The 12,980-nt window shown below is 48.1% G+C and overlaps 1 protein-coding gene across 10 annotated transcripts in view; it reads right to left on the minus strand.

Annotated features, from left to right (window-relative positions):
* The window catches only part of ANKS1A (ankyrin repeat and sterile alpha motif domain containing 1A), a 76,845-nt gene that overhangs the window by 49,516 nt on the left and 14,349 nt on the right, over positions 1–12,980 (minus strand). For 3 of the 10 annotated variants that reach the window (XM_014258145.2, XM_088067231.1, XM_005529372.3), the window contains exons 2-8: positions 9,863–9,943; positions 9,045–9,201; positions 7,175–7,237; positions 2,405–2,701; positions 1,718–1,793; positions 1,337–1,438; positions 29–124 (exon numbers count right to left, since the gene is read on the minus strand). In XM_014258145.2, coding sequence (XP_014113620.1) covers positions 29–124; positions 1,337–1,438; positions 1,718–1,793; positions 2,405–2,701; positions 7,175–7,237; positions 9,045–9,201; positions 9,863–9,943 — 872 coding nt within the window. Of the gene's footprint in view, positions 1–28; positions 125–1,336; positions 1,439–1,717; positions 1,794–2,404; positions 2,702–6,900; positions 7,100–7,174; positions 7,238–7,486; positions 7,559–7,608; positions 7,628–8,595; positions 8,634–9,044; positions 9,202–9,862; positions 9,944–12,980 lie in introns of those variants that run through there. The other 7 variants (XM_088067232.1, XM_014258146.2, XM_088067234.1 and 4 more) reach the window with 6 other exon arrangements.

Consider the following 12,980-nt stretch of genomic DNA (forward strand, 5'->3'; position numbering starts at 1 on the left):
CAGGGAGAGGAATGCTGGTGATACCTACCCTGAGACATCTGGCCTGAGGGATCGGTGGCTGGAGCGAGCGGGGCTGGAGTAGATTTCTCCACAGCTTTGGCACTTTTCTTCCCAATGGTGTAATCTGCAAGGGGGTTGGGGGACAGGGTCAGCTCACATCAAATCTGGTTTTCTGTCCCCTTCAGCACATGACACTTCCTCCCTTGTGGGTGGAAGGCCAACTGTCAGCTTATTAAGTGTCAAAAAAAAAATAAAATTATTAAAACTTGCAGCTAAGATCCCAAAATAGAAGCAGGCGGCCTCTTTAATCACAGGCACAAGGGTAGGGACGGTCTTTTGAACTTTCAGAGTCTTTAATCAGAAATCTGCAAAGCTGCTGCACGGACACAGAGTCATGGAGCAAATCCGTGTTGTAGACACAAACTCTATCACTGAACAGAGTCATAACGAGAGAAACCAATTCCAGCTGCAGCCCCCAGCCACAGGCAAATCCAGAAACATTCAGCTGATGTAACAGCCAACAGCAGCTCCCACCCTGGGAAAACAGCCTTTATCTGCAACACCTTCAGTTTTAAAGCCCATCTTTGTCTTCGGTTTCAGAATAAAGCTCAAACATTGCAGCCTCACAGGCACAACTTAGTTAAAAGTCTGAGAAGTGCTTTGAACCTGCAAAGCTCCCAAATGCTCAGCATGAATAACACACCCCATCTCTAAATGCTTCTGATCCTCCCCACAGCTGAGAGGAAATGCAGACAGCGTAATTACAAGGTATGAATTTAGCCAAGATGTCACATTTCATTCCCGAATTTGGACAGACACAATGGACCAAGCTGCTTTATAAAACACAAGTAATCAAGGCCTTTTCTGTAAATCTCATCTGCAAATTCCATGCCCAAGCCTCACAACAAGGCGAGGAGCAGGATGTGAGATCTGTGGACAACAATTTGCGTACACAGACACGTAAAGGGGAGTTACACCAGAACCATTTCTAAAGCTGTTACTTTGCATTCTGCAAAGCAGATTTAGGCTATCCTTAATTTTAATTAACTTCTAAAGTGAGCTAAACAAAGCTCAATTAAGCCCATTTAAACTGTAAAAGTCACGCCACACTCTCTCAGCAAAGGGCTAATCCTCCTAAATCCCCCAAGTCCTCCTCCAAATATTTGGTCTGGAGAAGCTCACCCCAGCGTTTCAGCACAGGTTCTTCCAACACAGCCTGAAGCTGCTTTGCTTTCAGCACTTTCCAGGTCTAGGAAAGCACATCCTGTACCTGCCCTGGCACAATCAACACCCCAAGCTTTCCCCTCCTCCCCAGAGGCAGAGCTGCATTACCCACCTTCAATGAGAGCTGCTATGTGCTGGCTTTTCTGGGAAGGAAGTTCCCTCACAATGTCCAGAGCAGTCAGGCCTCTGTTATCCTTTATGTTCACATCAATACCTGTGGCCACAGGGGTATAGAGGGCAAAAGCAAGAATATTGTCTGTGTGCAGGTTCATGTATTTCATCAAGTCACATCTGTGATCATCACTGGGGGAAGCTAAAAGGCACTCTAGAGACAAATCTAAAGCCAAACTGCAAGAGCCAACCTCTCCTATATCCTGCTCCAAGGAGCTCCGACAGCTGGATGGAGAAACCTGCTTCACTAGAAAGGGATTTCCTCAAGTTCTGGGTGAAGGGATCACCACATTAGTGCTTCAAAGGGGGAACATTCTCTCACCTGCAGCCAGCAATATTTGTACCACATCTGTCTTGCCAAACAAAGCAGCTTCGTGCAAAGCACTGCCTTTCTGAGTCTGCAAATTAAATGGAAACATAGCATGAAGCCAAACAGCAGGGAATGGTGAGGGAGGCATGGCTTAGAGGGTTACAGAAGCAATAAATACACGGTGTTGTACACGAGGTGTGGGCAGCACTGCCTACGGCTGAGGACAGACTGTCAATGTTATTACAGTGCTGAGGATGTGGGATGGAAAAATGGGGATGGTTCCAGCAGAGACCAACAAAGGGCCTTCCACAGCTTGGCAAGAGGTTTTCTGACAAGGAAAAACGACCCACATACAAGCCATTGCTGTGAAAACATCATATTCACAAGTGGCTTGATAGGAAGAGACTTGTTTGCCTGTCAAGAGCTCACAGCACTGCAGGGCAGAACAGCTTCGGCCACAGGGTGTTTCTCTCCCTCGCTCCATGTCCGGGGCTCTGCCCAGCCCCTGCGCAGGCGTGAGGCATGCACAGCACCTGAGTCCCTCCGGGCAGCCTCCCTGAGCAGCCCAGAGCTGCACAGACAGCCCAGCAGAACACAAAGCTCTCCTCAGCTTCTGCGAGCGCTCCCTCTGTGAGGAGGGTTGGTGGAACTCTCCAATCCCCAGCCACCGGCCCAGCCCCACTCAGACACACCAGATACCTGGTAGTTGCTGTCCATGCCAGCATCTAGGAGGACATGGACCACTGCTTTGTGACCGTTCCTGGCTGCCAGGTGCAGTGGGGTGTGTTTCTTAGTGTTGCAGCTCAGCAGGTTGGGGTGGGCGTTCAAGAGCATCTTGACCACTTCCAGCCTCCCATAGAGCGCAGCCAGGTCCAGGGGGGTCTCAAATTTGTTGTTTCTCATGGTGGGGTCAGTGAGCTCCTCCAGCAGCACCTTCACCACCTCGGTGTGGCCATGCTGGGCCGCGCAGTGCAGCGCTGTCTCGTTGTCATTGTTCTGCGGGGCACAAGCAGCAGCACGTCAGGGCCGGGAAAGTGGCCACCCCGCGCCTCGCTCCAATATTAAAGTTCAAATGCAAAAACAAGACAAAAAAAGCAGTGGGGAAGCAGAGAGCCCAGTCTGAACCAGCCTGAGCAATGTTTCATCATCTCCCTGGGTGTTTAGCATCCCCCTCACAAGCTCATTGATTGGCCAGCCCAGCCACAGCTTCGGGGATGTCCAGAACAAAGCACTTCAGCTGTGGGAGAGGGACTGCAGGTGGACCAGCCTGCTTTCCAAGTACTAGGGTCAGAATCCAGGGGCCAAGCTGAAGTTTAAGGGATGTTGAGCTGTATCCAGATTCTCATTAATGCTGCAAGCACCCGGGGAAGCCAGTCTCATATCCTGGCAGCATCCACACTTCAGGGTGCCACAAGAACAAAAGGCTGAATATAAGGCAGGCAACCTGTTGTGTGAATTGTATTTGCCTGAGCTTCATCATCATCATTTTATATTTCAACTTCAATTGTTTCAAATCCTCCTTATAACAGTCATTCCACCTCTGCAATTCTGGCTGTTTAGAGAAAGGATGCACCCAGTCCCACGCAGTTTGTGAACCAGAGAGCCATGCAATTCCACCACCACAGGAACGAGCCAGGGCTCAGGTCTCAGCCACAAGGGAGCACTCCCAGCTGGAAGCCAGACCCAAACCAGAGCATGCAGCAGCAGCCAGGCTAAGAACCAGCAATGCAAAGCCCAAAAATGAGCAGTCCAACACTCCACATGTGTAGGTGCAAAACAGGAACATGGCCATATCTAACAGGGCCTTTTCTCAAATTAAGTTCACCTCAAGTTTCTAGTTTTACTATTGTGTGCCATCCACAGAGGTATTTTGGTTTAAGCACTTTAGAAACAACTATCCAACTATATAATCCCCAAAAAAAGTTTAATACAAACAGTTACACACTTCAACTGAAAGAACTGTGGTTGAATTTGTCATTTTAACAACATTTCCAATAAAATACACAGAATGTTTGTTCTTGTCCTGCTGGAGGCAGCAGCACCACTGCAAAAGGGAATTTGATCCCTGCCCGCCTGCTGTGAGAGCACACTTATGCCTTGGGACACTGCTCAGTATTTTGCACCATGTCATAAACCCGTGAGGCTGCACGAGCACTCGGATGCTGTTGAGGTGTTCAACCTCTCAGGCTCTCAGGAGTCCCTGTCAATCCCCCAGCTGTTTGCATCTGGCTTTTGCATCGCCTCTCAGCCACAGGCAAAGCAGGAGGGGAGCGGGAGCTGGGAGAGACTCGGGCAGCTGCAGTTTGGTACGGCAGTGAGGGAAGGAGGCAGAATCAGGCACATGCAGGGGGAGGGGGCAAAGCATCATTGCCAGCACAGAAGATCCAGGCTCTATCATGGGGAGAGGCACATACACGTGGACAAAGGGTACTGCAGGATACAGAAATCTGCACAAGAAATATACAAATGGAGTGAGAGGGGACAGAGTAGAGAACATCAGAGCTTTCACCTGCCTGTCAGCTCACACTGCTGCTCTCGGGCATTTACAGGATTGGCAAATCCCATTATTTCCGTTTGACAGGGTCGGGAAAGCAGGGATCAGGGAGCCCACGGCAGCTGGGCCCAGGCTCTCATCCCGCCCTGTGGCACGAGGGATCCTCACTGCCAAGCTCTGTGGAAAGACTGGATGACCCCAGCCCCTCTGAGCAGCAGGTCCCTGCCCCAGAGCTGTGGGGGCACACAGCAGGCCAATGCCAGCCCTGGCTACTGGGGATTTCCTTGGCTAGGACTGTCCCCCTCTCCCTTCTCCCTAGCACAGTGTATGTATCACTCAGGGGGCTTTAAAGCATGCAGCAGCTCCCAGCACCTGCCTGAGAGCTCAGAAATGGCAACGTAACATCATTTAAAAATGTAATTGTCAGAGACTTCCCTCATCTTCTCTGCAATTCAATCCAATTTTCCTTAAGCAGATTGGGGCTCCAATACCCGAGGCAAAATCCCCAGACTTTCCTCCTGCAGCAGAGATCACCAGCCAGTAAAACTCCCCTGAATCATCACAGCAAGTCTCTCCCAATTCCAGACTGTGCAGTGGAAACTCCCACTACTGCCTGAGTCTTTATTGCCTCCATCTTGGGAGTTTTGAGCAGCCAAGAATACTACAGTTCTTCCAGGCAAGGGAGTTTGCTCCCTTCCAGTGTCACCTCTCCAGGCACAAACCAGAGTAGCAAGCAGGAGTGCTCAGACCTACAGATGTATCAGAGATGGAAAAGCAAAATTCCATTCCAACAGCCAGAAGGCACATGGCTTCAAATTTCAGAATTAGTTAGAAAAATAGAGCACTCAGGAGGGCCAAGGGGCTGCATTCCTGCAGAAATCCTTGCATTCCCCCAGCTCTCAGCTGGAAGAGAGGAGTTGGGAGCAATGCCCATCTGCAGAGCACAAACAGGACACGAGCAGGGATGGCTCTGCTTTCTTACGGGCTCCAGCACAGGTTTCAAGTCCTGGTACTGTGATACCACTCACCACACACAGCCCTGCTGCTCCTCATCACATGCACAAGTGGAGAATCCACAGCCCCTTCAAGAGCTGTGTCCATTCTGCATCCCCTGCTCCCAACACACCATGAGATGGCTCTGAGTGAGCAGACGGAGACTTGGTTTAAATAAGGGAAAGTTTTCTGACCTGCTAAGATCTGAAAGGTTGAATGAACTGCCAAAGAAAGGCCACAGAGCTGCCTCTCTCTGAGGTTTTTGAGAAGTTGGTGGGCAAACCCTGGTCAGGAACGGTGTAAGGAAATGATTGTGCCCCAGGGTTGGGGAAAGTGGCTACATGGCCCCTCAGTCCCACCCTCCCTACTTCTAAGACTCCTTGGTAGGATTTTTGTCGGTGTCTGAGTGTCCAGCAGAGTCCTGCCCTATTGACAACCTGCTCTTTGGCTGCTCCTGAGAAAACACCAGAGTCTGTGACATGTACAACTCCACAGGCTCTTTATCACACCTGGCCAGGAACTGGTGCAAAACTGCTCAGAACTTGTGATGAACTCAACAACTGTGTGAAAATCATCTCTTTCTTTTTTAAAACCAAAGCAAAGATTCCCAAAATCTTGTCTTGCTCTAGAGAGCACCTCAGCCATTGTGAACACTGAACTGAGGCTTTAAATAATGCACTTCTCCACAGTATAAAATCCAAATTAGCAGACTCTGTAAAGAAAAATTCACAAAAAAGGGAACTCCCTGGATATTCCCTCTTTACATTCCTTCTTCATTCAATATCCCAATACTGGAGTGTGTAAGATTTTATTTGGTTACAATATTTTAAGAAGCTCCTTTCAGGCAACTGAACTGCTCAATTATGATGTTTTCACAGAAGACATAAAGGCATAAAATTCCCACCTGGATTTATAGAAAAATTCCTGATTTGGATGAGCTTCACTCTGAGCCTTTGTGCTCAGAGGATGGGCACTGGGCCCTGAAACAGGGCTCTGGAAAGCCAGGCCTAACTCTCCACAAGCACAGGAGCTCTGGCTGTGTGTTTCTAAGGTCCTGCGGACCGAGCAGAGGGCAACTCTGAAAGACAGAAATCTGCCATGGATGGCTGGATCCAAAATAACTGGCTGGAAGCAGCTGTGGCACAGTGGCTCACGGCAGAGGTGTCTCAGGACAGAGCAACAGATTATCTGCCACACCTGGCTTGCAGATTCACTAGAAATAAAACTGAAAAATGGTGTCTGAGAAACCACCATTTGATCTGCTTCTTCAACAGCTCAGTCTCAGCACATTGCACAAGCTGATGTTGTGTCTTTTGTAGCTCGAAACAACTGAAAACAAGAGAGGAGCAAAACAGGCCAGAAAACAGGAACAGGAGACCACAGCTGAAGGGTCAAACAACACCACAGACTGAACATTAAAAGAGAGGCTGATGTAATAAGCAGGGCATGGAGGACTTGGGAAGGAAGGCAGGAACATCACTGCTCTCCCTTCTCCCCACCACCACCACAGGAATTAACTGTCCACTCAAACAACACACAGAGCATTATGCATTTGGTAGGAGAAAAGGCATCAAAATTCACTCCAAACAGCCCACAGAGAAAATGCAACCATGGTTAAGCAGGGGAAAAAAAAATCCTTCTCTTTGCATTTATCAGCAACATCAGCACATGAAACAAAACCTACAACATTTAATTGACGTAACATTACCTTTGGGAAGTCATCCAGCCCAATCAAGCAAACTGACCATCACTGCGAGTCCTACAAGGCTAAGCAAGGAAGGAGCCCCCAGGAAAGTAAGGAAAAGCTTCCCTTTAATTATGTTTCTATGACTGCTTTGAAGAGAGAAACCCACAGTAAATCAATGGTCCCATTTTCCTTTTGCCCAAGCAGCTGCAAAGTGAACAGGTATTATTGCACCTGGAAGCACGTGAGTGCAGCTTGGAGTGATGATGCAGTGAAATGCTGACAGCAAAGTACACACCTTGGCATTGATATATGGGTCAAAGGGGCCGTACTTTTTGAGTTCTTTGATCTCAAGAGCATTCTACAAAAAGGAAGAGGAAAAAGAAAAAAATGTGATAATGGAATGGGTGAGATACAGCAACAAAGCAATGGGTGACTCCAAGGGGTGGAACGCCAGGACATAGCATCTTGTTCCAGTCAGAGCCATGGCCAGCAAAAGCCATTCCAGCTGGGATTGCTGTAACCTGAACCAGGCTCCAAGCACAGGCTCCTCAGCTGACTTCTCTCATTTAACAGGGTTCCTACTAAACAGACATTAATGAAACATTACCTGCAAGGATCATACTAAGCTCTGGATCTTCTGCAAAGATCACCCCTCTAGCTGCCCTACTCAGAGCAGCACATTTACACTACGGGCTCTCACTCAGTTCTTGTCTGATTAAAAAAGGTTACCTGCACTCAAGCCTGTGTAATCAGAGTGAGTGCCTGCAGCTGTGCCTGGAGACATGATTAACCACAGCCCCAAACTGGAAAACTGTCACCAGAGACATCAGAACACACATTCGTCCTTATTCCTGGAATAAGGAATGATAGAGAGTTGCACTACAACCAGATTTTTCATTCCATGATGTTTTAGCAGCATTTAACCCTGGGGCAGCCTGGTGCATCGAGTTACCCATCCTGGGAAAATTCAGTGTGGCACTTGGGTCCCCATAAAGAAGGACTGGGACTCCTGAGGCTGCCTCTGAAAGGAGTTTTCTCCCCAGCCTTCTGAAAAACTACTATGGAGCAAATCAACAGCAGGGACTCCCCAGCTGCTCACCTTGACTGTGAGCTGAACTCAGGCCAGGTGTGTCTGACCTACCTGGGAATTACCTCTGGAACAAATATCCAGGTTTAGCTAGCACCAAGGCAGGGAGACCTATTTTGGTTTATTCCTTTCCTCCTGAAAGAACAGCTGAGTGATTTGGGAGTTGATTCACAGGGACATCAGATGTTCCTGCCTTAGGGACAGGACAACCACAGCCCACTGCAGCTTTAGCCACCTGACTTGGGCCTGTCACTCCGTGTCTGCCAGACTCACCCAGGGAGCACTCAGCTGGCCTCATTCATGAAACCAATTCCTGTAAATAAAACTCTGCAACTACAGGAATATCTGGGCCTTCCAGCAGTAGCATTTCAGAAGTTCCCAAGAATTTTAGGATACCTCTGATGCCCATGGGGCAGTTCCACAGAAGCCAGCCCTCTGTAGTAGACACAGCTGTCTCATAGTCCTCACTCCCTCTGCACCTCAGACCAAAACTGTCAGCTTAACAAAATGAACAAATCCAAGAGGTTTGTTTTTTTTTCTTGCCTGATTGCAAAAATAATTATTTAAGATTAAGATAGGGATTTATCTGAGGGCAAGACTTAACACTTTAAAATTATCTTAGAACTTACAAATTAGTGAACTGGAGCAAGTGCCAGAGACAAGCCAGGAGAGCAGCTAAGAGAGCACGGCCAAAGAGACTGAACAAAGCTGCTTGGATTAATTCCCAAAGGAGGGAGCCAATGGATCCTCTGCAGAACTAGAAACCTGCTCAGCTATCCAGCAACTGAAAGGAAAACTGTGGGTTAGTTTTAGAAGCCCAGAAGCAGGAGACCACTTCCTAAGTGTTGAGAGATTCTCATATTTCTGTGTCTCTCTATAAAACTTAAATACCTTTTCATCCTAGCACTAACTCAGAACTGAATGTATTGCTTTAGGCAGTGCCCCTCTTATCCCACCAGCAAGGACTTCACAACCTCACAATTGCTATTGGTTTGGGAAGGGTCAGGGTTCAGCTGAAGGAGTCTCTCTCCATGCCAGGGAAGTGATTCAATGATACATTAGAGAAAATCAGGCAGACCTGCTCATTCACTTTGGTGTGCGAAGGGCCCTGGTGGATGAGGAGCTTCACGATATCAGCATCTCCCTTCCAGGCTGCCAAGTGCAGGGGGTAACAGCCCTTACAATCTGCCACGTTGGTGAGAGCGTCGTTCCTCAGCAGAACTTCCACGACATCCCTGCAAGAGACAGGAACTTCCGTGAGACATTCAGTCCTTGTTTCACAGTTCACATTCTGCAGCAAGTACTGAACAAGAAGTTAAACTGGAGTCTTTCAGAGACCCTCTTGAAATGTGATTTTTAAGTGTTCTTATTAAAGAAAATGGAAAAAAAAAAGGCCGACATGAGCTCAGGGAAGATCCGCATTAACTCCATCAGCCTCTGCCATTAACAGCCTCTGCTGCAAAGTGAATTGCACCAGCACAACAGGGGTGAACAAAGATTTTAACTCTATTTGATTTCTCAATATCTCAGACAGCAATGAGCAACATGAGATCTACCACACTAAAATTTCTTAAAAATGTGATATGCACACAAAGCAACTGTAAAGTGGTGCAGGCCCAGAGTACCCTGGACACCAGAAAGACTGCAGGGACTGTGACCAGGGGAGCTCCTTTCACACGCTTAAACAAATTGCTTAGAAATAAAAGGGTGGTTGAAAACCTCAGCCTTTTGAGATGAAAGATCACACATCAGCCAAAGCACTGACATTCTCCACTTCCCCTGAAGATGGAGTAGTGCTGCACCAGTGCCTCAGCTGGTGAATGAGCCACACAACGGTGGCCACAGAAACACAAAGCATCCACCCGCTGAGACCCCAGGCATGGGACCAGGACTCACTTGTGGCCGTTCAAAGCAGCGTGGTGCAGTGGAGTGTAACCAGTACTGTCAACGCAGTTCACGTTTGGCCCCCTCCAAATGCTGCAAGACAAAAAACAGACAGGGAACACTTAGTCAAACACCAAACAGGGACAGGACAAGGGCAGGGCCAGCACAGCTCACACCAAGGTGAGTATCTGACAGCTGTGGTCAGGGGCAGTCACACGGAGCAGAGAAAAGGGGTCAGTGTGTCAGCACACGGAATCACTCCCCTGCTTCAGCTCACCCTCCTGCTTTCCAATCAGAGCTCCCACATCCTTCAGCCACACACAGGCTTGCCAAAAAGCATCTTCAGAGGAACACGTGTCTATTAGACTGAAGCACAAGAGACAGCAAACCATCAACCCACTGCTAATTCACACCCCACAGAAGAATTCTGATGGCTCTGGGAAATTGTCCTTCTCCACAGCAAGAGTCACAAGGGGCAGATGTAAGTCAAAGACTGTGGGATACAGAGTCTGCTCTTGGTCACCACTGTGATTCCACACTGACTTCTCACTGCCCCAAAATCACTTCCATCTGTCAGCTGTTGGCAGTCTGTACCAAAGAGTAGGTGGTCTCCCAGCACTTCTAAGAGCATTAACTTCCCTCCCTTGCTCAAAAGTCAAGCAGCACAGATTTAAGTATTAACCCTGGCAAGGATTACTCCTCCCCAGCCCCTGCAGGGTGTCCAGCTCACATCAGCACAGAATGGCACAAGTAAGAGGCAGGAGTGTGGTATCTGCTGTCCCTCACCAGGGCGACCACCCTCTCCCAGAAACAGGCATGAAACTCAAACCAGTACATTCTTATAAGCAAACTGGAACTGTTCAACTTTCATGACAATGGCCCTCTCCAGTACAACACATCATCTGTGTGTGCTGGCCTGTTTTACACACCATCCTTTTAGGAATTACACAGGGCTTATTACAAGCCCTGACAATCCCACTTGTGCTAACGTGGTGCATCTTCCTGCTTTGTTTCCTCTGGGGGTAAAACTTAACAGCACCTCTGATACCCAGCTGAAATGGTATAAAATCAGCCAGCTGTGGCTCTGTTTGAAGCTAGCCTTCTCTCAGCAATCCATTTCCTCCCCAGCATGAAATCACAACGATTCACATGGCCCAGAGGCTTTCTAAAACAGCAGTACTCACTGGGGGACTGCTAGCCAGGAGCACCTCAGTGCCATGAATCAGGAAAGGCACCAAACCAACAAGAATCTCGTGCAGACTGAGAGGAATTCCAGAAGGGAATGAAGCAGCAGGCTCACTCTGGAGCATGTTTCAGTAGTAAATGGAAAGTCTGTCCCTGTCCCTCCCAAGTGACTCCTGATCTGCAGAGCATTATAAAAGGCTTTGCAGTCCTGAGACGGACCCAAGCTCTGCTATAGGAGAGGCAGCTAAGGGGAAACTTTATCCAAGAGGACAGGCAAGTGAGCCACAAAATCCAATTTACAAAGGATCAGAGGCTTATCCTGAGGCATCCTGCATGCCACACACCATCCTGTGCTCCAGGAGGATACACACATGCAGATGCAGATCATTACATACATGCAGTGCACCTCCAGCACTAACAACATTGTTCACAGGATGATGGCTTGAACTACATCCAGAAGGTCAGTGAGACACCAAAAACCCCCACTCAGAGTGTGTGGGAGTGCCCTGCCTGATCCAGCTCTGCAGTCCTGAAGTATGAAGGGGACTGAGTAGCACTCAGCTCTGGTTTGTTCCTGGCAGTGGGCTCTTGCAGTGTGGTTGCCCAAATAATTTATTGCTGGATTTAACGTGGCAATTAATGGTTAGAACTCATGCCAGAGAGCCTTGTGTGCAGTCTAGAGCAGTTCTAACATTGCACCTGTGCTGCCTTTGCTTGGGCTGTAACCCAGGCAATGCCAGCATCCCGTGGTTTTACACATTAAACTGATCTGTGTTTGGAAGCTGAGCTCAAACTGCTTGAGGGTGAACACATGAAAAACCAGCAGCAATTAACACAAATGCTTCTTTCAGCTGAAGTTATGAAATGAGGAAAACCAGGGCCAGTGGTGCAGTGGGCAGGGCTGGGGACCAGAGCCTGGGGCATCCATCCCCATTGGAGCATGGTGTCCCCATGATAAAACACTTCCTTAGAAATCTTCAGGTCAATGCTTCAGAGTAAAATGCAAAGTTTATTCAGGGAGCTCAGAGGAGGAGAAAAGCTGGAGCCCAGAAGGGAGCTGGCCCAGCAGTGAGAGCTGGGTGCTGCAGAAACCAACTGCCAGAATCTAAAGGTATTTTTTTAAAAAATCTGTTGTGTCCTCTCCTGCCCTTTGCTTTTTTATTCCTGCAAATAAAGAAAGCTTTTATCAAAGAAAGGTCAAATCACCCATAAGATCAGACTGGAAGGATCCAAGAGGAGAACTGTTTCTATTTAGATGTGGGGACTGCAGTGAAGTACATCACTCCCTTCCCTCCTCTTCAGCTCTGCCGGAAAGGCAACACAATTCTCCTGAGATATGGAAACTGGTACTGAGAAAAGCAAAGCACAAAGCCCAGAACTCCCTGCGACTTTGGGCTGTTTCTGATTAAACAGAAACCCCAATCCCAGCACAGGCAGGAGAATGCTGTAAATACAGGTCCCCAGTAAAGGTCTGGAGCCAATTTGACCATTGTGGCTTTTTGATTTCTTTTCTTCCCCAATCATCCAAAAACAACTTCACATCAAAGAGGAGTTTTTGCTTTTTCCCTGTGGTCTCTGTTCTCAAAGGATTACCCAGATCCCACCTGCCCTTTGCTGCACCAGGACAGCATCTGAAGATGCTCCTGATGGCATCTGCTTAAGACAACTAAGACTGAACATTGAGGATGTCAGGAAAGCTCTGAAAACAGCAAAATCTGCTCCATTTAAACTATTTATCGTGCTCAGCTTTCTCTTGCTCCATGATTCAGCAAGTGCTGTAAGCCTTAAATAAAGCTTCCTGCTTGTGAAAACTGCTGAATAAAGCATATGCTTTAGGTCACAGTAAAACCCCAAAGTAACTTTAAACAGGACCATATTGTCCTCCTGCTTTTCCATTTCTTTCTTCCCAAGTGCAGTAGTAACTTTTCTCACAAAACCACCCTAG

This window comes from Pseudopodoces humilis, chromosome 26, assembly GCF_049639895.1.
Source record: "Pseudopodoces humilis isolate 2021_Gansu_Grassland_sample_001 chromosome 26, ASM4963989v1, whole genome shotgun sequence".
Lineage (NCBI taxonomy): Eukaryota > Metazoa > Chordata > Aves > Passeriformes > Paridae > Pseudopodoces > Pseudopodoces humilis.